This window comes from Filicampus tigris, chromosome 5 (assembly GCF_054856515.1).
Source record: "Filicampus tigris isolate MCC_2025a chromosome 5, RoL_Ftig_1.0, whole genome shotgun sequence".
Taxonomy (NCBI): Eukaryota; Metazoa; Chordata; class Actinopteri; order Syngnathiformes; family Syngnathidae; genus Filicampus; species Filicampus tigris.
In genome coordinates this window covers 15,322,797-15,348,544 of record NC_141221.1, presented here as the reverse complement: position 1 = coordinate 15,348,544, position 25,748 = coordinate 15,322,797, and the positions used below count along the sequence as shown (strand labels likewise).

Below are 25,748 nucleotides of genomic sequence, written 5' to 3'. Positions count from 1 at the left end.
GAAGGTCCCCCGTACACTGCGGTCTCCTGTTTGGGAACATTCTGGCTGTCCTGTTAAAATTGCCGATGGGGAAAGGTATGTGTAGGAGTCCCAAAGTTGTGTGCCGACATTGCTACATGAGATGGGCGGCAGGTAGCACGTCTAACATGCACGGCATGATTCGACTGTGAATGTTTCATGGACGAGGGAGAAAGACGTCAAACTTAAATAGCAAGATTTATCATATTGTAGCGTCTTCCAAGAACACGCCGTCAGAGGTAGTTTAATTATCACGTTTTTATTAATCCAAGAACAGCTGCTCGCGCTCTTCTTTCTCCGCTGCTCCACTCGCTTGCTTTACGATACATTCATGAACCTCGGAAACATCACAACTCAGCAACACACAAATCCGACCACAACGCAGATAACCCAATTCGTTACAATATGCTGTTGAACATTCAAAGATTTCAATGCCTAAAAAGTGTATACAATTTCATAAAGACTTTTTAAAGTTACTGTATTTTTTCATGATAAAAATAGTTTTAATATAGTTAGCAATAATTGTAACTGTTATTGTATGTATTTTTTTCATCACAAAAAGTGTATATGTGTACTGTAATGACAACTTGTCTTTAACTTGCATACTTAGATGTGTGGCTGTTGCTGCTGAGAAAGATTTCAGTGCCTTAATAATTTACAAAATTAAGAGATCTTTATTGTTAGTGTGTTTTTTATTCTGGTGTCATTTCTTAGAATACAGTATCACCCGAATGGTTCGCTTTTATTCATTTTTTCGAAAAAAAAAAAAAAAGTACAGTTTATTTGTCTCTTTAAAAAAAAAAAACATTAAAAAAAATCTTTTTTTTTAAAAAATATACCGAACCAGTTTCCAAACAACCGAACCGAACCAAGATTTAGCGTACCGTTACACCCCTAATATATATATATATATATGTATTATATATATGTATATTTGTATATGTGTATAATATATATATGTATACATTATACATGTATATATATCATATACAGAAATGTACTCTATGTTTGAAGGCTTTCTCGGTTTCATCTTCTGTATGAAAAATTGAGAAGGTCATTCTCAGTGACACATACTTTTAAGTCAGTGAGGAGTCACTCGAGGAAATGGGAAAGCTGGAGGACGTGCGTAATTATTCAGAAATGACACCCAAGGTAACTGAGGCGTAGTGTATATGGTTGCAGTCTCAGCATTCTTTGCAGCGTACGTTCAACATATCAGATTGCATTGCTGGACTAATAGTTGTCTTTCAGGTTTCCTTTAGATTACCTTTAGATTACTGACGCGCACTATCCTGGCATCTTGCCCATCAACTGTTTTAACAAAGTGTTCCATCAATGAACCCTTTATCGTGACAGCACGCTGTCACACTAACAGATTAATAGATACACACGCTAGAGCTTTTGGCTCGTAGGACCACAAAACTAAACTTGAATATAATCATAAAACCTCCGTCATCAGAGAGGCTTTGAATACCTTAAGAAATGAAAGCCCACTTACAATTTCAGTCACCCAATTGTGGAAGTGCTTATTGACATTTAACTTATGGCCACAATATTTAAATAAAAAAATAATTACTTGCCACAGATTGTGTTTTTCTTCATACCCATGTAGATTCTTATAGCCATATAGGTCACAGTAATCCGCAAAGACTGAATTGAAGCAACTGGACTCTTCTTGTAAGTTCTTTCTTGTTTTGCATAAATGTTAAAAATGACTTGGGCAAGTGTATGCTATTTGGCTAACAATTTACCTCCATCAAGGCCATCAAAAAGGAAAAGGGAATCTGACTTCTCTGATCTAATTTAATCACTAACGTGTGCATTATTTAGAAATGATTTAAATTAAATAAGAGCAGCACTGATGCAATTTAGGTTTGAATAAATTCATCTGAATGTATAATTTTTTTTTAATATTGATATTTACTCATTTGTTTCAATCCAAATTCAATTAGGGCACCAAGGCAATACAGTATAATACATTTTTGATAGGGGTGTAACGGTATGCTAAATCACAATTCGGTTTGTTTTTTTGGAAACTTCGGTTTGGTATATTTTTGGTACAAATTTTGGAATGTGGGAGGAAACCGGAGTACCCGGAGAAAACCCACGCAGGCACGGGGAGAACATGCAAACTCCACACAGGGAGGCCGGAGGCGGGATCGAACCCACGGCCTCTGAACTGTGAGGCGGACGTGCTAACCAGTCGACCGCCGTGACGCCCCTAAAGTAGTTAAACACCTGCCTGTTGTAATTCAATTTCGATTACATTTTTACATCACCCACTGTGAGTTTTGCCAATCAGCTCCTTGTTAAGGAAACAGCAACTAGTGCCAAACACTACAGAAACACTGAACACGGACGGGCGTTCTCAAGTTGAAAGAAGGCTTTAAAGTTCATCCTGAAATTTGATCCCAAAACCCCAAACTTTTTATGAGTGGTGTATGTATAAAGTTAAAGGCACATCTTCCCGCAACAGAGTATCATAAAACCACCAATACAACAGGTGTATGTGTATTATGTATTTATTTGTTGTGACGTCATCTTCGGTTTACTTGTAGCTCTGTACTGCCCCCATGTGACTGAAATGATCATTGCAAGTAGCTGTGCATGCAATAAAATGAAGACTAGATCAGTTTTACAGATGAAAGCCAATATGAATGATTCGTCGTCGTTACTGTGCGTACAAGGCTGTGTTAGTGGCTGCTTCTCATTTGGTGATGATGGCCACTCCCTTCTTCACCCAAGCGTTGCTGTTGAGGAGCGACAGCATAAAGCGAGCCACGTCGCCTCGTCCCATAGCGCTCCTTGCTGGATGCCCGGCCTCGTCAGGCACGAAGTAGCCCTCGTGTGTCAGGAACTCCAAGGCTGGGAATGACACAGGTGCAAAACATTTACATTTGTTTCTCTTTTCCTTTGAAATGAGACTGGAAGAAGTTGGTGCAAATTCTGCCTAGCAACGACACTGTGAAAATTGGTGGGGTGTCTGCGGGAGAAAGCACAAAGTACCAGTATGTCCAGTCGACACAAAATCTGGTAGCCTACACGTGTTCATCGTGGCAGGACACACGAAAAAGCCTCAAGAACCTAAGCGGTAACACGGACAGGAAGTTGGCCATAAGGCCGTAAGGACGTAACCGCTTTAAAAGGACGAAGATTGACGGGGTCGGACAATGATAATTTTTAGGAATAAGGACGGAGGCTCAAGGACAGAAGGGTACTACCCAGGTCACGGACGGAGGACGGACCGACAAAGAAGGGTCAAGTGCCCAGCTCTGGTTTTAACATTTATTAACTGCTGTATACTGTATGAGTTAAATGAGTGAACTGTTAATAGCGAGATGTCATGAATTCTGCCTAGCAACACTCTGAGAGATGGAAAAATTAGGTCCTTTATCACCAGTATGTCCGATCGACACATAATCTGTTGCGCATGTCCATAGTGATAGGATGCACAAAAACGTTTTGACAAAGTCATGTCAGCCATTTTGTTTTGTTGGTTTCAGCCAAGCAGTTTCTTGCCTACCCTTGAATTCTACACATCCAAGTCTGGTCTTTGCAATTCAGTCTACAGCAGAACTCTCAAGGTAAGGCACTTTTTTGTAACATTTTAACATTCTTAATAATACTTTATAAGAAAACTACTGTTGCTAGCAAGACTATGAATTCTGCCTACTGTCACCAGTACGACCGATTGACTTGAAATCTGGCACATTTATTCATTGTGACAGGATGCATGAAAAAGTCCCTTGCTATAGAACGCCCAGCAAGTCAGCCATTTTGTTTTTCTGTGGAAGTCAGCCATTTTGTTTTTCTGCTTTCAGCTGATGGTTCCCATGCCTGCCCTTTTGTTGTATCTTTTTGATTCAATCTGGTGACTGATAATTCCTGAAAATATAAAATCAATGAAGGTTGATTTAAAAAAATAAATAGGAGATTCATTTATGCAAACAAATGCCACATTAAGAAGTCAAAGCTTACACGGTGACCAAGCATGTCCCCAGGCTTGACAGTTGCCTTCTGCAGTTTCTATACATAAACGCCCTCCCTCTGCATGTCTGTTTTTACCTGACGAAGGCATGTTCTTGAGACCAGGCGGGCGCACCACGGTCCAGTTGATATCGTCCACCTGCCGTAGAGACTGCTCCATCTCCCACATGTTGCTGAGCACGCTGCGGATCAGGGGCAGCAACAAGAAGCGGATCAGGTATGGCGACTGAGTGCCAGAGTTGGCTGGGAAGAGAAAATATAACAACACATTTCACATTTTATTCATTTCTATACCAGAATTGTAGTAAAAACTAAGCAACATCGGAAGAAGGAATACTGTGGTATCCTAACTTGTGACAAGCAGAAGGGATTATTGCATTGGGGCAGCTATGTCAAAGTCCAGCTCATGGGTAGCTTCATTTTTACCGACCTGAGGCATTTTCTAAAAATAATTCAGTAAACTCCGTTATATTCACAATTCACTAATTGATTTATATACATTTTTTTGTGGGGTTTCTGAAATGTCCTGTCTAAATAGGAAAGTATTAGCCTCCGGTAACTGGTGTCGAGGATGTGTGTTGAAGTGATGCGTCTCAGCAGCTTTTCACTAGTCGCAGCACTTTCCCCCACAAATAGCGAAAAAAAATAATTACACTACGATGGAAGATCTAAATTGTTACCAGATAGAAAGTGTGCTGTGGTTGTTTTTAAAGTACTCAAAAATTGTTTGAGTTGAGTATATTTGAAAGGTACTATATTATTTTTGGATAGAAATGATACATTTACTCCAAAAAAGTTGTATACAATAGGAAAAAGCACCATCACAAATTCTGCATCACAACATGCAAAAATGTGACTTGTTCTATTTTAGAATTAGTTGGGTTTTTTTAACGTTATTTTTATTTCATTGCTATATATTTTTGTAATATTTTGTTCACTGGTGTCGTAATTTAATTGTTCACTGTCGTTTCAACTCACGGTCCGTGTACCAAGACGTCATGGCGATGATCCTGTTGACACGAGCCTCCCGCATGGCTGAGATCACGGCCCTCATGGATTGGGTGTAACCTGTCACACTGGAGAAGAAGACGGTCGAGAAGCCCAGGCAGGAGATCACCACGTCCGTCCCCTTGAAATGAGACTTGAGGCTGTCCGCTGAGAAGATATCAGCCTCCACTACCTGGGGGCAGTGGCACACATTTCACCACAGAGAAAGGATATAAAATCTGCCAAGCTACATTTGAAGGAACCAGGAAAAATATGTGAAGGTATCCCCCAAATTTGCTCCAGCCATCAATACCTGCAAAGCACTACTTTTCTATTAGACGAAGCTGGCCTAACTAAATGAAGCTCCTCCGCTCACTTTAACATGGTATCTTGGCGCCAACATGCTACTAGATCAGGCATGTCCAAAGTCCGGTCCGGGGACCGAATGCGGCCCGTGCTCAAATTGCTATCTTCTGGCATACAATTAAAAATGAATGGCCCGTAAGTAGTGTTGACCATATATAGTACAAAATACATATGAAAAAAAAAAAGCTGTTTCATATTTCACCACCAGATGGCAGCAGACCTGTGGCTGCCCCCTTGGGTGCTTGCTCATATTTTCTCACTGAAATACAAAACAACAGTGTCTGCCAAGTTTGCAAAGAGACTGTTTTCAAGAAATTAAATCTCAAGAATCACTACCAGACCAAACATGCAAACTATGACAAGGTCACTGGGAAACTGAGACGGATCCATGAACCTCCAGATGTTTGTATTATACTGACCCCTAGTGGCCAAGATGTGTAATGTCCATTGAATTGAAGCAAAAAAATAGATGGCAATAACTTTAATATCTTTACATTTCTACGAAACTTCTCAAGGAACCACTGTACAGTGGTACCTCTACTTACGAACATCTCTTCATACGAAATTTTCAAGTTGTGAAACGCCTTAACAGGAAAATATTGCCTCTTGTTACGAAAGAAATTTCAGGATAGGATCGGTAAAAATACAGTATGGGATGCTACTCGCAGCTCCGGAGTTTCCTGAACGCAACATACTCATAGCTGCTCTGCCATTAGCTATTACCTCGCATCTTCCTGGCATCCCATTGGCTAAGAGGGAGCTCTACCGTTTGTGTCTACGTCTGTAGATAGACATGTAGATAGATAGATATGTGATAGATATGTCTATGCAGCGTCCTCGTCATTCGCCCCTCGGGCCATGAGGTGTTCCGATAGTTTTACGTGAATTACAAACGAGGTAAAGAAAAAAAAGGAGAAAATTGTTTTTTTTGGTCCATACAAACAAAGAGAGAGATAATAGAAAAGTATGAAAAAGGGATGCGTTTGGTTGATCTCGCCAAAGAAGATGACCGTAATGTATCGACAGCCGCCATGTTATTAAATCAGTTCTTTACAAAACGCCAGGCAAAAACCGCTTCTGAGAGAACATGAACCAAAGAGGGAGGGCAAAAAGCGATGAGGACAGTAATTAAAAGGTAAACGACCATCCTTTTTATTCTTTACTCTATTCTTTGTTTTATACATTATGCACAACTCTCATTTATAGTGCAATAATCTAATTTTAACATGTTTGTATTTGTTACATGTTTTGATGCATTTTTATGCTTTATAAAGCATTTATGTCTGAATATTGGGGGGCTTGGAACGGATTAGGGCATTTACATGGAAAACACGTCTCTACTTACAAAATGTTCTACTTATGAAATTTCTTCCAAAACCAATTAATTTCGTAAGTAGAGGTACCGCTGTACTTAAATGTATTTTATTTGACACTCAAGAACGCTCAATTATTCGAGCGCAGTAACTGTGAAATAGCACTAAGTGAAACGATAGTATCACTGTGTCGTCAAATTGGTGAATAATTTAGGTTTTATGACACAGAGGTTACCCTAATTATCTTTATATTCGTATGATGGAATGCTAAAACGTTACTTCAAAAGTGTAGTTTTTGTTTGGAACTATTTCACGCGTGCGTCGATACACGACCTCTCCTTGTATTTGCCTCCTGCAATCTTTACTTGAAGACAATTTAAGTGAACCTTGAACCCTGGCCTGTCATTACCTTGAGGTTGTTATGAGGCATGATGAGCTTGTCCGGGTTCCGGACGATGGCGGTGACGGCGTGGCCCTGCTGGAGGGCCTGGCTCACCACAAACTGGCCCGTCTGTCCGGTGGCTCCCAGCACGGCGATCCTCATGCTGACACTGAACTGCTACTTTTACAGTTTACACCGCAGGCACTCGAAAGTTTTCGAAATGTTCCCGCCCCCTGTTTCATAAAACCACACTGTTACCAAGTGATTAGCAAACCTACGTGAAGGCATTTGGATTTGGTGAGCTAAACACTCATCATGTGTTCACTGTCATAAAAAAAGTCATTCTTCGCAGGCGACAGAGGGCGACACCAAATGAGCACAGGAGAATAGAAAAGCTCACTTGTTCCGAAGGCGTTCTGGGCGTTAGGGTTAGCCGAAGGCACCGAACGCTGCCTTTCCGCTCTAATGAATTACTTGTGCATTCGTGCTAGAAGACGATTCTGTCAAAGAAACATTTTTGTGGATATTCAGGGCCAGCAAATGCCTTTTCTGGTGGCCTAAACATATGGAGCACCGACCTACTGTGAATATAAAAAGTCCATGTACCCTTTTTCAAATGGAAGTTTTCTCCGCTATTAAAAAAAAAATGGAGCGTTACAAAATCTCCCTTACACGTTGGAAAATGTGTTAGGGAGATTCTGTCTATTATGTTCAATTAACCATGGCGAACCAGGTGAATTCTGCTGAGCATAATAAAATATGTAAACTCTAACAAAGTAACATTACAGCCTACAATAAAAAGAGACAATTTAAATGAGCTAATTTATTCATTCCTTCTACTTATTCATTGCTGTAACCTGAAACCATAACTACCTTTGAATATACATTATATTATTTATATTTTGCTATTAAAGAGACAACCAAACTGGAACTTTTGACGTGAACCTTTATTTTGAAAACTAAAATCTGCCTCGAGATACTTCCGCTCATCGAGGAACCAGTGAGCGTCGAGGTAGCCACAAGCCGCGCATACCATTATCATTCAGTCAGGTAAACACTTCTAATCTTTTTGACACTAAACAAACACCACTGCAGTGGATTTGAAATTAAGCAGATAATAATACTCAACAGTATACAAACTGTTGTAATTCCTACACTGTTCACCTGATTTGTATGTAAACACTCTCAAATAAAAGCTGAATCTCTGAAGTTAAAACATACTGTTCGTTTCGGTGGCTTAGAATAGGTGGAAGGAAGTATGGAGAGTTGAGATATCAGGCAAAACCTACAAGTGCAGCTAAACTTGATTTGGGGATAATCAGAGGCACTTTCTCACAGGTGTGATCTAACTCCAATTTAACACGAGTTTGAATGTGACTGGTTAATTTTCGACACAGCCATGTCCCCAGTTAGAAGAGGGTGTGCACACTAGTGCAACCTTAATAACTCAATTAGTTCTACTTCCCCTCTTAAAGATTTTTTCTTTTCAAATGAGTTGTACAGGTTACACTGATGGTGGAAAAAACCTTCCCATGATTTATCTTGGGATGATGTTTTTATACCACGAAAACCTGACATTTGAACTGGTGTGTGTAGACTTTAAATCTGCTGTATATTTACAACTTAAACCCTGATACTTATTCCATAAACTTCTATTAATTAATCCTCAAACCGCTATTCTCCATTTCAAAGCATTTCTCCTGGCTGCACTTCTTTTAGTACATCTGTTAAATTTTTTATACATGCATTTTTTGTCCAATCAGATTTCAACCTCTGTATGTTGCTATGTCACTATAATCTGACCATTGCTTTCAGGAATCAGTGGTGCTGGCCCATGTGATTTAATAATACAGTTAATGAGCAGCACCTCTACAGGAAAGTTACCTATCGCTCCACCCAAGAAAAGTGATCATATCAATGCTATTGTTGACCTGCTTCCTACCAACTGTGCTTACTTCCTGCGGTCTCGTGCGAGCAGGCCTGTCTCGTCTCATTAAGCAATTAGCGCCGCTAATCCACTTGTGCCTCGACGATGCCGCGAGGGACTAAAGAGCGAAGCGGCTTTGGGTCAGGGCAGAGTATGCAGAGACGCACAACACACCTGAGGACTTCCTTTGGATTTGGGGTTCTGCTGCTGTTCCTCCAAGATGGCCGCCCTGAACCTCTTCACCTGACGAGACGGGTGAAGGATGACTCAGTCCAAATGTCCCAATAGATGCACCCTGGACGCGGTGACTGGATAGACCACGTAAGTATTGAACTCTCTATCTTTATACTTATCGCTCTGTTCACGTCAAATTGCAATTATGGGGCCCCCGCCAGTGGTCTACAACAGTGTTGCTCCACTGCTGAGTCGCACACTGCCTATAGAAAAATGAATGACAAATGTTGGTGTGCTTCTTATTTTAAAGATTTTTTTCTTTGTGTTTTTTAATGAATGTTACCATTTATTTGACTGTTTATTATGTACAGTATATGTAATTATGTAATTACCATTGGAAATTCATTTTGAATGACTTTTTCATGCTTGATACTTAATTAGATTTGTTTCACTTAATTCATTATAGTTATTTATTATTAATAATAATAATTCTTTGTTTTGCTGTTAATTAAAAAAAAAAATGTTTGGATATTTTATTTTATATTGAAATATTTTTTAAAGGGGAAGTTAAAATGACCCTTTTGTTTGCAAATGCATAATAATGATATTAATAAGTGAAGTTAAACTAATATTGTTAAAAAATGTTTTCAGTGTTTTAACATTCTTGAAAATAAATGCACAACGTATACATTTGTATTGATTGGTACCTGTATGCTTGATGAAAATGTAGAAGAATATTTTTTTTTAAATAAATTGACTCACTTTGACTTTTAAATAAGTTGTGACTTCATGACAAAATTGCCAACGGTTTCATTGTCACACTTTGTAGTTTTGATTGATCTGAGCTAACACGTTTGCTTTGAATTTCATTTCCTACTTTTAACAAATGTTTCGTGCCGTGCGACTGATTGACGAGTTGAATAGTGTCCAAGCCTTCGTAGAATTTGTGCCTAAAAGGTTAACCCTCCGGCTGCACTGAATTGTGCAGCTCCATTTTTAGGCTGGTGGCAGGCAGAGGTTAGAAGTGACCCAGCAGTTAACGAGATTAATGTGAGCCACCTCAGCTTTGTTACTCAATGGACAAAACTGATGCAAAAAAAAAAAAAAAAGTCTATCATAGTGCAGTGGAACCTCGTCTAATGAGATTTGACTTAGTTTGAGTTTTTTGAGGTACAAGCTGCCAATTATTTTATTTATTTTTTGGTTTTGTCTTGAATTGCGAGCAAAAACTTAAAAAAAGAAGCCAAATGCTTGCTTCACGTTGTTTGTTGCCACTCCCAGTTGAAGTTTACTGTAAAATTAAACATGAAACAAAGAGAATGACACTTTATGTATTTAACCAACTACATAATGTTTCCCAGTGAAAGCCCATTAGCTTAATGCTCACACACAATGCAAAACACCATAGACAGGCTGATAAAACTAGCATCAATCCTGCAGTAGTGATAAACCTTAAAGTGGTAGTCTACCCAAACATATTTTTTTCAAGAATATGCTCTATGCAGGCCCACTAGTTGAAAAAAGGCATTCTGATAAATATTGCGTTTGTGGAATAAAAGTGAATCCACTCATTTTTAGCCATTTTGTCACTTCTGTCGACTGAAAATAACATCACACACCCACAGGGCTCAGATAACGACCAATCACGGCTCACTTGTTTTCTGAAGCTGAGCTATGATTGGTCGTTATCTAAGCCCTTCATTTCAAGATGACTCAAGAAAACGTAGCACTAATTCATATTGTGCCAATCGGTGGTTTGACTAAGACTCATTAGTTGACAATTCTTTGTCTGGCACAAATGTAATTCCACATTTGGTGATTTGCCTCACTTCCCTGTCCCAATACTTTTGTCCATCTTGGGTACATATTTACAAGACGTCCCAATGTCCTCCATGTTAAATTGGGCCTGACACATGAGCATGATCATATAATCATCTTTGTGAAGCAGCACGTGGCTCAATATACATGCCCCCACCAATTTCAAGTAAATGGCAACAATTGTACGTTTGGGATCACAAGATGACTCGATATTTTGCGCTCAGTGCCTCGGCGCGTTGCAATTCCTCCTCTTTCTTGCAATAAATTTGGAATGACAACTCATAGTGTTTCCCAAATTTTCTTTAAATGAATATAGTATTATATATATATATATATATATATATATATTATAATAAAGTATTGCCACATGAAATAATTGTTTTCTGTGCGTGTGGTCGTTGCAGGAACAGTCATGGGATGTGGTGTCACCAAGTCCAACCAGTTCCAAAAACACCCGGTCAAAGGTGAGCTTGGGACGTTCCACGCACTTTCATGTATAAAAAGTATCAGAGTCAACTTTCGGTGATCAATGAATGCATTTTCTTGCTTTTCTTCTTTCCTTTCTGCTGTGCTCTTTGCAGCCGCCACATGTAAGCCGCATCTCTTCTTCTAAATGTTTTTCGTGTCTCTCTTCTGGTCACATTGAATCTACTAAAAGGATCTGTTTTTAATGACCCCCCACCCAATTCATTTACATTTTGACTTGTGTAAATCTTTCAAGTGAGCCACAAAGCTAGTGGTGGCCTAAGATATTACTCTAGTACAACTTTGCTGGTCACTTTCAGAAAAAAAAACAACAACAACACAAATACGATGTGCAAAAAATTGTCAGTAGAAAATAAATTATTACCTGCTTTTAAAGTGGAAGTCAACCCAAACATGTTTTTTTTCAGGAATATGTTCTATGCAAGCCCACTAGTTGAAACAAGGCATTCTGAGAAATATTGTGTTTGTGGAATAAGAGTTAATCCGCTTGTTTTTATCCATCTCTGGAGGCAGCCATTTTGTCACTTCTGTGGACTGAAAACGACATCACACACCCTCAGGGCTCAGATAACGACCAATCACAGCTCACCTGTTTTCTGAAGCTGAGCCGTGATTGGTCGTTATCTAAGCCCTGAGCAGTTGTGATGTCATTTTCAGTCAGCAGAAGTGACAAAATGGCCGCCCCCAGAAATGGCTCAAAACGGGTGGCTTTTATTCCACAAACGCAATATTAATCAGAATGCTGTTTTTAGACTAGTGGGTTTGCATAGAACATATTCTTGAAAAAAAATGTTTGGGTTGGTTTCCCCTATAAGTATTTTCCCACTCTCTGGATTGAAAGATGAATAAAAAATCCAATAAATGACAGATCAAGCAAAGCTGATTGCTGATGGTGTGCTTTGTTTTTGCAGCCATAAGGGCGGCCGTACTGATCCAGCAGTGGTACCGCCAGTATGTGGCACGCATGGAGATGAGGAGGAGGTACACCTGGCACATCTTCCAGTCCATCGAGTACTCGGGAGAGCAGGCGCAGATAAAGGTAAGAAAAAAAAAAAAAGTGAAAGTAGCCCTGGACACTAACTTCCCCAATCAACACAAAACTGGGTGGACACGTCTATTATGAGTGGACGTCCAAAAAAGTCTCGTGCAGGAAGTCGGCCAGCTTGGCTTGAACTTCTACGATGGCAGAATGAGCCTAAAATGGCGGCTTCAAACCAAAATGGCGGATTTCCTGTGCTTTTTCAGGCATGGGGTTCTTTTTTGTGGGTCTACTCATGATAAACAAGCCTACTGAATCGAATATGGCGATGTGAACCCCGGCCACAGCGGCTGAATTTTTCGAAATGCCTATAAGAAACGAAGCGGTTTGGCGCTGCCTTCAAGTGGCTTCTCTCTTGGCAGCTGTATAACTTCCTGGGCTACCTCATGGACAACTTCACACCGTCAAGCAATGAACGTGAGCCGGACTGTCCGCAAGTTGGAGCCCTGCGTCCATACGCCGACTGGAGCCCTCTTGAAAAAATGCTGGTGTGACCTTGCAGGAAACCTGATCTCGCACATCTTCCGTGAGAACGAGGTGTGTCGCGACGCCGAGTGGGAGCGTTACTTCTGCTACAAGAACATCGAGGTGCCCGAGATCTACTCGGGACCTCACCTGTGCTTCCCTCTGACTGTGGACCAGGCCGTCTACTTGGTGGAGGCCTTCAGGAACAAGAAAGTACGTTTGATTGCTTTCTACCCAAAACACATTGTGTTGCATTCAATGACACTGGGGGAAAAAACACTATCAACAGAAATGTCTAGCAAAAATGCCATTGATTGTGAATTGACACTGGCAGCACAGTAAACTCCCGCAAACAAGTGACGGCCCACCCCCAAAATAGGTTTCGGATTGCCTGTAGATGCCACAAAATGACAACAAAGCACCACTTTTGTCTAAATGAAACTCTAAAGCTGGCTTCACCATAGTTCCTTTGCACCAAAATGCCACAAGATGGTGGCAAAGCACTACCTTTGTCCAAATGAAACTCCTCAACTCACTTCCACATAGTTCCTTGCAACCAGGATGCGACAAGATGGTGGCAAAGCACTACTTTTGTCCAAATGAAACTCCTCAACTCACTTCCACATAATTCCTTGCAACCAGGATGCCACATGATGGTGGCAACGCACTACATCTAAACGTCTAAACGAAAGGCCTCCATTCTACACAGCCTCTTTCCTTGGCAGCAAGGTCCCACAAGATGGCGGCAAAGCTTCTGCTACTCATTTTACTCAAACATAGTTCCAAGGTAACAAAATGCCACAAGATGGCGGAAAAGCACTACTTCTGTCTAAACAAAGCACCTCAATTCACTTCAACATGGTTCCTAGGCATCCAAATCCCGAGCCCTCCCTCTACAGACATGTAATGACAGACGAGGGAACGGGTTTCCCTAACGGTGTTTGAAAAACATTTTTTTAAGGTATTTTTAAAAAACCCAAAACACGCTTGCGGCAGTTTTATTTCCAACGTGCTCACTGAGTTGAACTAGTTGAACCGGCGAGATCCAGCTCCTCCCCTCTTTGCCCGCGCTAATGCCGCCTCTTTGCCAGCAGCAGCTGCACTCGCGCTACGTCCTTCAGGTCCTCTTGGAGACATGGAAGCTGCTGCGCATGTTGCCCAACATCAGCCGCATCTCCACCTGCCACAGCAAAGAAATCACCATTTGCGGTCAGTCTCCATTCGGCCGGCGAATCGCTGCCCTGTACTGCCGAGAAGCAACATGCTGCGGCGACATCGCGGAGTCGCCGCGCTTTATGATTTGTATTTCATCTCTTTTCTTGTCCACAGGCGATTTGCACGGGCAGCTGGAAGACCTGCTGTTGATTTTCTACAAGGTAAGCTTGTCAGGTGACATATTTCTACTCAGGGTGAATTGTCCCAGGCTACAATTCTGCCATTTCCAACCCAAATTATCTTGCCAACCTGATAGAAGGATATCAAAACTTATAAAAGGAGACTTTTTTTTTTTTTTAATGAATGGCTTTCATGGCGTTTTCTAACAGAACGGAACGCCGTCCCTGGAGAAGCCTTACGTATTCAACGGAGACTTTGTGGACCGAGGCAAGGACTCCATCGAGATCCTCCTCATCCTCTTCGCCTTCCTGCTGGTCTATCCCACCGAGGTGCACCTGAACCGAGGCAACCACGAGGACCACATCATCAACCTGAGGTATTCGAGCGATCGTCACCAAGGCCAAATGAAAGCGACAATTCGTGTATTTCCTTGTTTGTGTGACCGTTGCAGGTATGGCTTCACGAAGGAAGTGTTGACCAAATACAAGGTAGGTGCCCTCCTTTGCCGTTCCTTCTCTCTGACCACACATGGCTGCCGCTCTCTCTCCTCCTCGCTACTTAAAGGGGGAAATCAATCCAAAGACATTTTTTTTCAAGAATATGTTCCCAGCAGGCCCACGAGTTGAAACATGGCATTCTGATTAATATCGCCTTTGTGGAATATGAGTTAAGCAGCAAAATCCACTTCTGTTTAGCCATCTCAGGGGGCGGCCATTTTGTTGCTCTTGTCCACTGAAAATGACATCACTACTGCTCAGGGCTCGGCTAACGACCAATCACAGCTTACCTGTTTTCTGAAGCTGAGCCGTGATTGGTCGTTACTTGAGCCCTGAGCAACTGTGATGTCATTTTCAGTCGAAAGAAGTGACAAAATGGCCGCCCCCTTCCTGAGATGGCTATAAACGAGTGGATTAACTCTTATTCCACAAACGCAATATTTATCACAATACCTTGTTTCAACTAGTGGAACTGCATAGAACATATTCTTGAAAAAAATATTAGTTTGGGTTGACTTCCACTTTAAGAGGATTAAAGGTCATTCACTTGGATGCCTGCAAGACATTTGAATTCATGTCGCCCTCTGATGACTCAGACCAGGCTGAAACAGAGTTGCTGTTTTTTGAAGTCTTTTTTTCATAAACGATAGCTCCAGAATTGTCCGCATTTGGCCACTGTGCCGGTAAACATCTTCCAAAATGGGATCATTTATTTGCTAACTCAATTTGAAAGTTTTCAACAAGAATCTTTTTCGGTCGGGCCCTACAGAAGACCGGTTGTCAAAAAGTAGAAGGCAGGGCAAAATCCCAGTGGATGAAGTCGCTCATTTTTGTGCAGATGCACGGCAAACGGATCCTAAAGCTGCTCCAGAAGATCTTCAGCTGGTTGCCCCTGGCGACGGTGATCGACCAGAAAGTTCTGGTCCTGCACGGCGGCATCTCGGACTCCACGGATCTGGGCGTGCTGGCGAAAGTGGACCGACACACTGTGAGTGAGCGACGCGTCTTCCTTTCCGACACGTGAAATGCTCTCAACTCCGCCTGCCGTGTTTTCGTCCAGTACGTTTCGGCGCTTCGGCCTCCCAAGAAGAAGAAGCAGCAGAGCTCCACGGGCACGTCCATCGACTCGGACATGGACGACGAGTGGGCCAATCACAGGCTCTTGCAGCGGCGGGCTTCCCTCACGTGTCCGAAACCGATGGTCACCCGCGACGGCTTCCTTAACCGCTCCCTGCAGGACTTTTCCGATCGGATCAAGGTCAACGTGGAGGATGAGCTCAAGCACTGCCAGCAGAGAGCCATGTTGGTCCGTTTGGGGAGCTTCAGCGCCAAACAAGAAGGCCAGGCGTCTTTTGACTCGGTGGCTAACGACAGCGCCAAGGAAGAGTGGAAGCAGGTGAGTTGGAAGCAAACGTTTCAAAACGCGTTTGTTTTGTTTTTTTTGTTTTATGGATCCATGCCAAAAATGTTCTTTCTTGGTCACCCATCAACGGGTTTCCCCTGACCCTGAACACGATCCCCAAGCTGCCACAGCAACATCATAACGCTCTTGCCGTGCCCCGGTGGACTAAAGCGCCCTCGCTGTCAGCGATCAACACTTGAGCGGCAGATGCCTGCACAATTTGGCTTTCAGATGCGCTAATCCACGCGTCATTAATCCCCCCGCGGGCTCAATCGGCTTTTCCATCTCTCCGTCATCACCTTAAGGAGCTGTAAAAGTGGGCCGTCTGATCTGATCTGGTTCACGTTCAGGCAAGCGCGGCTGAGAAGACCAGTCACGCTGATGCCGGTCTGAGAGACAAGCCAGCAAGAACGGAAAAGATCCACAGCGCCTATTTGAGTTTTCAGTATCTTTTTTTGGGAATGTTGAATGTGTGGAAAGGATGTCTGCTTCACAGTCAAAAATTTGTTGGTTCAACTTTCCACTCTGCGTTTCTGCTGCTAGTCGGTTGACTCCCACATTTCAAATACTGCATGTAACTCGAAATTGCCCATACAACACATCCGTCCATCCATTATCGATACCGTTTATCCTCACAAGGGTCGCGGGCGTGCTGGAGCCTATCCCAGCTGTCATCGGGCAGTAGGCGGGGGACACCCCGAACTGGTTGCCAGCCAATCGCAGGGCACACAGAGACAAACAAACATCCGCACTCACAATCACACCTAGGGGCAATTTAGAGGGTCCAATTAACCTACCATGCATGTCTTTTTTTGGAAGAATTGGAAGAATAGAAATGTGTCTTCAAACAGGTTTTAAAAATAGACAGGTTTGAATTTTTCATTATAGTTAGTTTTTGTTTTGCCTATTTTTTTTTTATTCAATCAGATAGTTTTAATTAGGTTTTGGAATGTTAAAGTTTTTTACTTTCTATTTTGATGAAAATGCGTCATTTTTGTTGAGTTTTTATTAGTTGTGTTTTTAAGATATTGCGTCAGCACAAGATTTAAAAAAAAAAAAAAAAAAAAGGAAATAATTTGTGTTGTTCAGTAAACTACAATTCTCAAAAAACAGTTTGACCTTCCTTCTTCTGTACTACGCATGTACAGCCATAGCGAGATAAATCCGTTAAAACGGACCTCAAAAGTTCCTGTATGATATTAATTGACAAAGAAAACAAAGGGTATTTTCGATATAATCGTATATAGTTTTGGTGAAGTCGTTTTTTTTCTTTTCTTCATTTTTATTCATTAGTGAAAACGTTTGTTCACTTTTAGTTGTAGTTATTTCGTTGGACACTATGGGTGACCAAAGCCGGCCGGTGTTGTGCCGTTTTTCCAGATCCTGGACCTGCTGTGGAGCGACCCCATGTCGCAGGACGGCTGCATCCCCAACGAGCTGAGGGGCGGCGGATGCTATTGGGGCCCCGACGTCACCGAGGACTTCCTGAGCAAGCACAACATGCAGCTCATCGTACGCTCGCACGAGTGCAAGCAGGACGGCTACGAGTTCTGCCACAACCGCAAGGTGACCGCTGACTCGGACCCCGTCCGGTCCTCGGCTCGGGACTGTGGTGGCGCTCGGGTCCGGCGAGGCCTTCTCTGCTGGCCTCAACGCCATCAGAAGCGGTGACCTACCGAAATTCCAGTCTTTGCTATATGAAATTATATTACATTCTTCCCAACGGTCTATTCTTTTCGTTGGCCGATGTCCTGGGACTGTTTCAGATTTCAAATTCACCTCACGCCTTTAATTGGTTGGTCAGGTCAAAACGGTTCAACTTGTCAAACGGGTCTGTAGCAATCCGAACACATGACTAGATTTCGTTCCAGGCTTCTGCTCTTTGACACCAAGGTCCTGACGCTCTTCTCGGCCTCCAATTACTACGACGTGGGGAGCAACCGAGGGGCCTACGTCAAGCTGGGACCCAACCTTGTGCCTTATGTGGTTCAGTACCAGGCCAGCAGCATGACCAGAGAACTGACTGCCCGACAAAGGTACCAGGTCACCTTTCGAGACCAGAGCTTCTCAAACCCTTACGATCAATCTTTACAACAACAAAGACGTATTTTGTCAGGAGAAAAAGTTGTAATCTTACGAGAATTGAATTGTGTTTTTACAAGATCGAATCGCCTTATTATGATATTAACTCATTCACTGCCATTGACGTATTGATTTGTCTTTTCACAGTGCAGCCATTCAATCCCAGGAACTGGTTTATATATCTTTCAAATTTTTCCAAACGTTAGGGTTAAAGTGGGTCTGAATATGTCTGGCGGTGAACGAGTTAAAGTCGAAGTTTAAAGAGGGGAAGAAAGTGAATTTAACTTTTTTTTATTTTTTAATAGTCTGCTTTTTGAAAGTGGCGCTTTCGACTTGGGGGTTATTTGTGTTGTGTGGTGTGCAGCGTCGGGCAGACGGAGCGCTCGGCCCTCAAAGTCCTTCGGGAGCAGCTGTTCTCCCACAAGTCGGACCTCATTTGTGCCTTCAAAAGAGTCGACTGCGACAACACGGGTGAGTTTCACCAAAGCTCTCTCCTTAAAGGGCCAGGTTTGCACTCCTCAGGTGTGGTCATTTTTAGAGCCCACGTGTCCTTCCCGCTGGCACATAAAGCCCGGTGTCGAGCTGCCGAGCAATGTGAGCTGGGCCTTTTGTACTTGTGACTGCACAAACAAGTTGTCACATAGCTGTAGATGAGTCCAACCATAATCGGCTCTTCTTACTATGGTCTCACTATACAGCTAATCAGTGGAATATTCCTTGTCTGGAGGGTAGGATGTGGAGAAAAAACTTGCGGTGCTACAGAAACAGCGACAGCAATTTTATTATGGGCACGCCAATTTTAGTGTTAATCAGCATAAAAATCGAACTCAACAGAATTTTGGGTCGCTTCATTGAGCGTTCCCCCCCCATGCGTTTGCGGTTGCTAGGTATGGTGTCGGTGACAGACTGGGCGACGGCGGTGGAAAGCGTGATGCGGCTGGGCCTTCCCTGGCGGATGCTGCGCTCCCAGCTGGTCAGCAGCAAGAGAAGCGACAGCCTCATCGACTACCAGCAGTGGTTCAACGAGCTCGCCATCAAAGGGGCCAACGCCGACGTAAGAGTCGTCAGACTCATTCACTTATTTTTAACGTCAGTGCTCAAGGGCTTGTTTTTCTGTGGCAAAATTCTTTTTTTTCTTTTTTTTAATATCGCACCAATTTGCGCATTTCTCCGCCCACTTCAAAATTCAGGAGAATGTCGGTGGAGAAACTGTGATCTCTTGTTGTTACCTCACAATGGTGTATTTTCCCTTGTAGCATATTGACCAGTGTCTGCTGGAGACGTTGTACCGCCATCGCTCCACCCTGGAGACCATCTTCAGGATCGTTGACACGGATAACTCAGGTTAAATACACACGCTCACTTGTACAGCGCAAAGTATGGCAACATGCGGCCCGGCCCGCTTCGTTCCTGAATCCGGACCATCAAGTGTTTGCATTAGTGCCGGAATAACTTCTGCATTCCTTTAGCTGAGATTTGCCTTAAAATTGGTTAACTCATTGTATTTATTCTTTTTTTTTTCCGTAACTACATTTATCTCTTTAAGTCATTAGTGGATGCTTCCTTGTAAGTAATCAAATACATTTGCTAATCTTAAATGTTTTTTTTTAATTTTATGAAACAATCGGCTGCTTAATAATAAGGTCCTTGCAGCGTTCGCTGCTCGGGCCCTAATTATTAATTTCATTATTGAAAGACTTGCATTTCACCCATTTTTAAAAAATAATTGGTGAATTCATTCTAATTAGATTAATTACAAATGATAAAATCTAAAACTGACTGAACTTCTAGCTTATAATGGCAATAAACGTCTGGACTTTTTTTTGTTAAATTATTTTATTATCGCTAAATAAAGTATAAATAATTAAAACATGGGAATTATTTGTTTTATTATATACAATACAATTAAACGTGTTTAACTACTTTAGGGGCGTCACGGTGGTCGACTGGTTAGCACGTCCGCCTCACAGTTCAGAGGTCGTGGGTTTGATCCAGACTCCGGCTTCCCTGTGAGGAGTTTGCATGTTCTCCCCGTGCCTGCGTGGGTTTTCTCCAGGAACTCCGGTTTCCTCCCACATTCTAAAAACATGCATGGTAGGTTGATTGGACTCTCTAAATTGCCCCTAGGTGTGATTGTGAGTGCGGGTATTTGTTTGTCTCTGTGTGCCCTGCGATTGGCTGGCAACCAATTCGGGTGTCCCCCGCCTACTGGCCGAAGACAGCTGGGATAGGCTCCAGCACGCCCGCGACCCTTGTGAGGAGAAGCGGATCGGATAATGGGTGGATGAATGGATAACTACTTTAGTAAATAATTACTACTTTAGTAAATAATTGGTGAATTTGTTATCAAGATGCTGATTAGACACCATGATTAGTGCACAGGTGTCAGGTTGACTGCCCACAATAAAAAGATATTCTGAAAGGTGCAGTTTTGTTTTGTTGGGGGTAGTGTCTTTTTATTGTGGGCAGTCTAAGGCACACCTGTGCACTAATCATGGTGTCAAATCAGCATCTTGATATGGCACACCTGTGAGGTGATACAGATTATCTCGGCAAAGGAGAAGTGCTCACTATCACAGATTTAGAGTGGTTTGTCAACAATATTTGGTGATCATAAAAAAATGGGAGCAAAAACAAGTGTTGAGTATATGAATGACCTGTCCAGAAGACTTGCCCACCATGGTCTACACACACGAGTGTGGTGACATCATCATCATCAGTGTGTCATGTGATGTTGTGTACGCCAACGTGTGATGCGTTAATCCGCCTGTGACGTCCTCTGGGATCCTCCCGATTAGGATGGCAGATTAACCTACTGATCTACTGCTCTTCTCCTCCTCCACGGATACATGACACGCTCCCCCCCCCCCCCCCCTGCCTTTTTCGCCTGCTCGGAAACATCAGATTGACCGTATTCTACCTGAAAAGAGGAGAGTTTGGGCCCCAAAGTTTGAGTTCTCGGAAGTTATAGTTTGTGGCGCTAAGAGGTTCAGTACAGAGAGGTAGCTCGATAGGAGGAAAGTAGGTGGACTGGTTAGGAAGGTCTGTATGTAAGTAGGCGTGGCGGTAGGTCTGAATGTAGGCAGGAAAGTGGGTAGATGGTGAGTGGTTAGCTAGGTAGATTAATCTGGAGTGGAAAAAAGGCATTTGATTTTTTTTGCGCATATACAACACTACACAACTAACACATGCTACTATTTTATTATTTTGAGAAGAGGGGAACATTTATGTCAGTTTAGCACATTTTAACCATGTGCAACAGATGGGATGAAATTAAATACTGTGTCAGTGTAGGTATGGAGGTAGATGCAATAGTAGGAAGGTCAATAAATGGGTGGGTGGGCGTTAGGTAGTAGGCTACTTTCTTTTACTAGGTGGGTGGTTATATGTGATTGGTAGTTAGGTAGATAAGCAAGGTAGGTCGATAAGTCGTTTTGAAGAGTGTTAGTTGTTAGCTAGCTAGTTAGCTTGGTATGTAGGGTGTTAGCTAGCTTGAGAGGTAGTAAGGAAAGTGGATAGACTGGTAGGCAGTAGGGTAAGGACGCAGCAAACTAGGTAGGTAGCAAGGTACCTCAGCAGGGAGTGAGTAAATTGATACTTGATTCTTTATTTGTTTCCCAGGCTTCATCTCGCCGTCGGACTTCCGTCAGACGTGGAAGCTGCTGAGCGCGTACCTGAAAATGGAGATCACAGATGAGGCCATCTCGGAGCTGGCGGTGGCCATCGACAGTAACCGCGATGGTGCCATCGACATCGACGAGTTCATGGAAGCCTTCCGCCTCACCGACAAGAAGAGTCGGCTGGAGAGGGGACGCAGCATGTTCATGGCCACGGCGCCTGACCTCACCGCGCTCGACCAAGACCAACATGTTTGAATGCGGAAAATTCAAGTAAAAGTCTGACCAGAAAAACGCTTTTGAAAATAAAAATATACTGATTGGAGAAAAACATTTTGAAAAAATTACAGTGGAGCCCCCAGATTTTTCTAAATGTTTGTTTAGTTTTTTTTTTGTTTTTTGGGGGGGAGGGGTGACCCCGCTGTTCACGTATTTTCACAAACTGTGAAAGAATGTTAAACAAATGTGCATGTACATAATATATGCATTCACTGTAATCATCTTCTTAATCAAGTCACATGTTTGCTGTTAAATTTATTGCCCAAAAAGCCACGTATCTCCAATTATTGTTTAATTGTCCAAGACGTAACCAGAACTGTGATTGGCTCCGAGCTCGTGACATCATCACTTCTTTTGATTTTAAGTACAACTGATCGTGTCGGGGGCATAAAAGTCTAAAAGTGATCAACCCTACACACTTATTGTGAATATTGTGCTCGTTTGAATGAAAATGTTTAAAAAAAAGTTGCACTTAGACATGCAGTTTTTAATTATGTGCTACAAATTGTGTGTGCGTGGGTGCGTGCGTCTGTGTGTACTCTTGATTTTGTTCTTCCTCTTTTTAGGCACTATATGTAAAGAAATGCACAAAGTATGCACACGGTGCCTTAGTTAGCAGTATTTGAATGTTTAGTGTCGTCATCGTCATTTGGAGTCTGGAGGGAGCACTTTGTCGCCGTGCCAAGCAGTTCATCCTGGACCACAAGAGGGAACTCAACAAATCATTTATACATAGTGCACGTGTAACAGAGTTACTTTGGTACAGCACTGGAGTGATTCCAACTTGTTTCGCTGTAATGGCTCAACTCTGTCATGCGGTGGATATAAATACTGTAGCTGGGTGTGTCGCAGTTACCGGCAGTTCATTTGTGTCATTGCGGGGGTGATTTGGATACCGCTGTGCACTTGCTAGTAGACAATTAGCCACAAATGCAAACGTAACAATTTACTCCTTAGCGTGCCGATAAGGCCTTCTGGGGTTGACCAGCGCACGTCGTGTGTGTGCAGATGGAAGTAAACGAGTTGAGCAAACGTCAGGTCTCCTGTCACTAATTTCAACACAGCGCAGGGAGCAGGAGGTTTGAGCTCCATCACCAACCAAAAGGGTTACATATACACAATACTGTAGTTCTTGTACACGACCAAAGTTTCGTCACATATACAGTGGCCATTTTTTTATGTCTTTGATGATTTAGCATCAAAGAGATCGCTGAAAACAATTTTAAATACACAGTAAACCTGATGTTTTGTAATGCATTTCACATGATGACGGCACAAATCCGTCCTCACACGACTGAAATACAAAGACGTTTTTAAGTTTACACCGCTAAACCAACAGGTGGCGCCAGAGACTAATGTTTCTCCTGGTTCAGGAGAATATAGGGTTAACCCTATACTGCCAAACGCATCAAATTTGATACAAGAATTTCAAAGTCTTCTTGCGTATGGTAAAACATTCCCTCAAAACCCTCTTGTGTACAATCTGATACTTGTGTTCTACCCCCTGGTGGATGCATTTTTCACTACAACAATTTGGACACAGTACAAGGGACAATCCACATGGCCTGCTTCAACTAGTTCCTCACTTGCTGAATCAAGGTCAAGAAAATTGTGATTTTGACCCTTTTTCCAGTGAGATTTTCTCTGATTTTTTTACGAAAACGTCCTCATAAGAACATAATCTGTCAAGCAAATTATAATTACTTCATTTTTTGCACTTTAGTATAAAGTAAAACTGTGCAGGAAAATGTATGTTCAATACTCCGGATAAAAACCTGAATTTGGTACAAAATGCAATTGTCAATATCACTTTTTTTTCTTGGTGTATTAATCATTATATTCATTTTAGTACACCATAAACTGTTTTAATCAATCAATTACACCAATTACTGATTAGAATGTAATGTTTAGACCAAATACGTGTATTCAAAAACCAATACACCTAAATGCCTGTACTTTAGATGGCTAAACGGTGCTACAGTCCTCCGCTTACTCGATGGCAATTCGAGTGACATAGAGGAGTTGATGTCTGCAGATAATGAAGTGTTCGATAAGGATTGGACCCCCAATGATAAAGAAAGCTCCAATAGTAGCAATGATGAAGATGGAATATCTGACCAGAGACTTGATGAGGAAAACGAGGGTCCAGCAGCATCACAGACAACAAAAAGGCATGGAAGAAATTATCACCATAGTGACTACGTTTACATGCAGTCAATATTTGGGTTAAAGTCAAAATTCCGGTTTCCGACACATTCTGAATACATAATTTACATAATTGAGCGTACAGAGTTCCTCCGGCATTTGAATAACCCACTATGTATTATGTACGGCGACATGACTGAAATGGACGTAATTTCCGCTTGCTACTTTCAACTGTCAATGCAACACTTGATATTCATGTCACTCACCACATGAATGAAGCAGCCGGTTTCCTCTTCGCTCTACACATGTGCTTTTGTGCTGCGTCTCTGAGCTTGTTTACCTGCTTTTGTATTTGCGATGGGTTTCGCGCCAAACAACGCACTTCCGCATACAAGCAGTTCCTGTATTACAAAGACCAGCATTCCTTGCGGTTCTGCATGCGCCGTGTCTCGATCGTGTCTTTGCGAACCGGCATTATCTTTGCCTTTTTCGCCCTCCTCTCCTTTTTCTCCATCCACTTCTCAGCAGTAATGCTAAGTACAGCATCTTATGCTTTATATTTTAATATATTTTCGGTTTTTTTCCACAAAGAATTTTGACATAAATTTCGACTTTAACGGTGAAATCCAACATGCGAGGAAATTCGTGTTACATCGCCACTGTAGGAACTCGTTTGTAAAATGAGGACTCCCTCTATGTTCAAAAAAATAAATATTTCATCGCTACTTTACAAAGTTTGCCTATGAATTGAAGGATTATTGTGCTGTAATTTCAGGATACAGTTGATTAATGCTGCCGTGTCATATTCTGCGCTTTGTCCTACATTGACTACATACTGACCCAGATAGTGGCACACACACACGAACACACACATTGCAAATTTGTTTGCATTGATGTAAGTGTGCAGAGTGAAAGGTTATTAGTCCAGCCGTTCAAGATTGCATCACAGGGTGCTCTTAGAAGTGCACAACAGGACTTCATTCATTTGTCTTTTCGGAACTCTTCCACAAGTGTAGAAAGAAGAAGACAAGTAAACCTCTGTTCATATAAAAGTGTTTGAAATCTAAAATAAATGTTAACTAAAAGGTACACATCACGCATGGCTTTATTTCTAGATGTTTTTCTTCAACTTTGTAGTCGTGCTGTGGTTCCATACATTTTGTCTACAGCAGCTGAGCATGGCACGTTTTCAGGGTCGTTGACTTGTGGTAGCTTGATAAGATTGAAAAAAAAAACTTGTTCACGTGCGGATAAGAAGAAAAGAAAAGTAAGCAAAAAAAAAAAAAGAGGCAATAATGGGATGTCGCAAAAAGACAGTCAGTCAAAGTTGGCGCTGGTGAAGAACTTAGTGAAGACGTATGGAGGAAGTGAGCCAGTTCACTCACGGTTGCTTTAAATGACAAAACAACAACAAAAATAACAAATACAT

General features: G+C 42.1%; 2 protein-coding genes and 1 long non-coding RNA gene across 9 annotated transcripts; 1 reads left to right on the top strand and 2 right to left on the bottom strand.

Moving 5' to 3' along the window:
- The first annotated feature begins 2,256 nt into the window (after positions 1-2,256).
- Positions 2,257-23,206, top strand: ppef2a (protein phosphatase with EF-hand domain 2a). Of its 5 annotated transcripts, none has more exons than XM_086030461.1 (21): positions 2,257-2,898; positions 3,522-3,602; positions 4,093-4,222; positions 4,999-5,273; positions 9,032-9,301; positions 11,377-11,436; positions 12,370-12,497; positions 12,860-12,914; positions 13,000-13,175; positions 14,057-14,171; positions 14,292-14,338; positions 14,507-14,673; positions 14,749-14,785; positions 15,633-15,782; positions 15,855-16,190; positions 17,577-17,762; positions 18,090-18,232; positions 18,643-18,749; positions 19,166-19,332; positions 19,535-19,622; positions 21,900-23,206. In XM_086030461.1, the coding sequence occupies exons 6-21, from the start codon at positions 11,385-11,387 to the stop codon at positions 22,151-22,153; spliced, it is 2,208 nt and encodes a 735-aa protein (XP_085886587.1). In that variant the 5' UTR covers positions 2,257-2,898; positions 3,522-3,602; positions 4,093-4,222; positions 4,999-5,273; positions 9,032-9,301; positions 11,377-11,384; the 3' UTR covers positions 22,154-23,206. The 5 variants fall into 5 exon arrangements, with proteins under 5 accessions (XP_085886587.1, XP_085886586.1, XP_085886584.1 ...); XM_086030460.1 differs by having other exon boundaries at positions 4,999-8,103; XM_086030458.1 differs by having other exon boundaries at positions 4,999-8,103; positions 8,869-9,301.
- Positions 2,525-7,702, bottom strand: LOC147147450 (flavin reductase (NADPH)-like). 3 transcript variants are annotated; one of them, XM_086030464.1, is made up of 6 exons: positions 7,454-7,702; positions 7,081-7,286; positions 4,984-5,185; positions 4,084-4,248; positions 2,703-2,883; positions 2,525-2,619 (listed from the first exon to the last, which is right to left on the bottom strand). In XM_086030464.1, the coding sequence occupies exons 2-5, from the start codon at positions 7,213-7,215 to the stop codon at positions 2,726-2,728; spliced, it is 660 nt and encodes a 219-aa protein (XP_085886590.1). In that variant the 5' UTR covers positions 7,216-7,286; positions 7,454-7,702; the 3' UTR covers positions 2,525-2,619; positions 2,703-2,725. The 3 variants fall into 3 exon arrangements, with proteins under 3 accessions (XP_085886590.1, XP_085886588.1, XP_085886589.1); XM_086030462.1 differs by having other exon boundaries at positions 2,525-2,883; positions 7,454-7,701; XM_086030463.1 differs by lacking the exon at positions 7,454-7,702 and having other exon boundaries at positions 2,525-2,883; positions 7,081-7,433.
- LOC147147448 (uncharacterized) lies at positions 13,945-24,698 on the bottom strand. The gene is made up of 3 exons (XR_015086791.1): positions 24,586-24,698; positions 21,850-21,952; positions 13,945-14,142 (listed from the first exon to the last, which is right to left on the bottom strand). It is a non-coding gene; the product is annotated as an uncharacterized LOC147147448 (long non-coding RNA).
- Between the last annotated feature and the right edge of the window lie 1,050 nt (positions 24,699-25,748).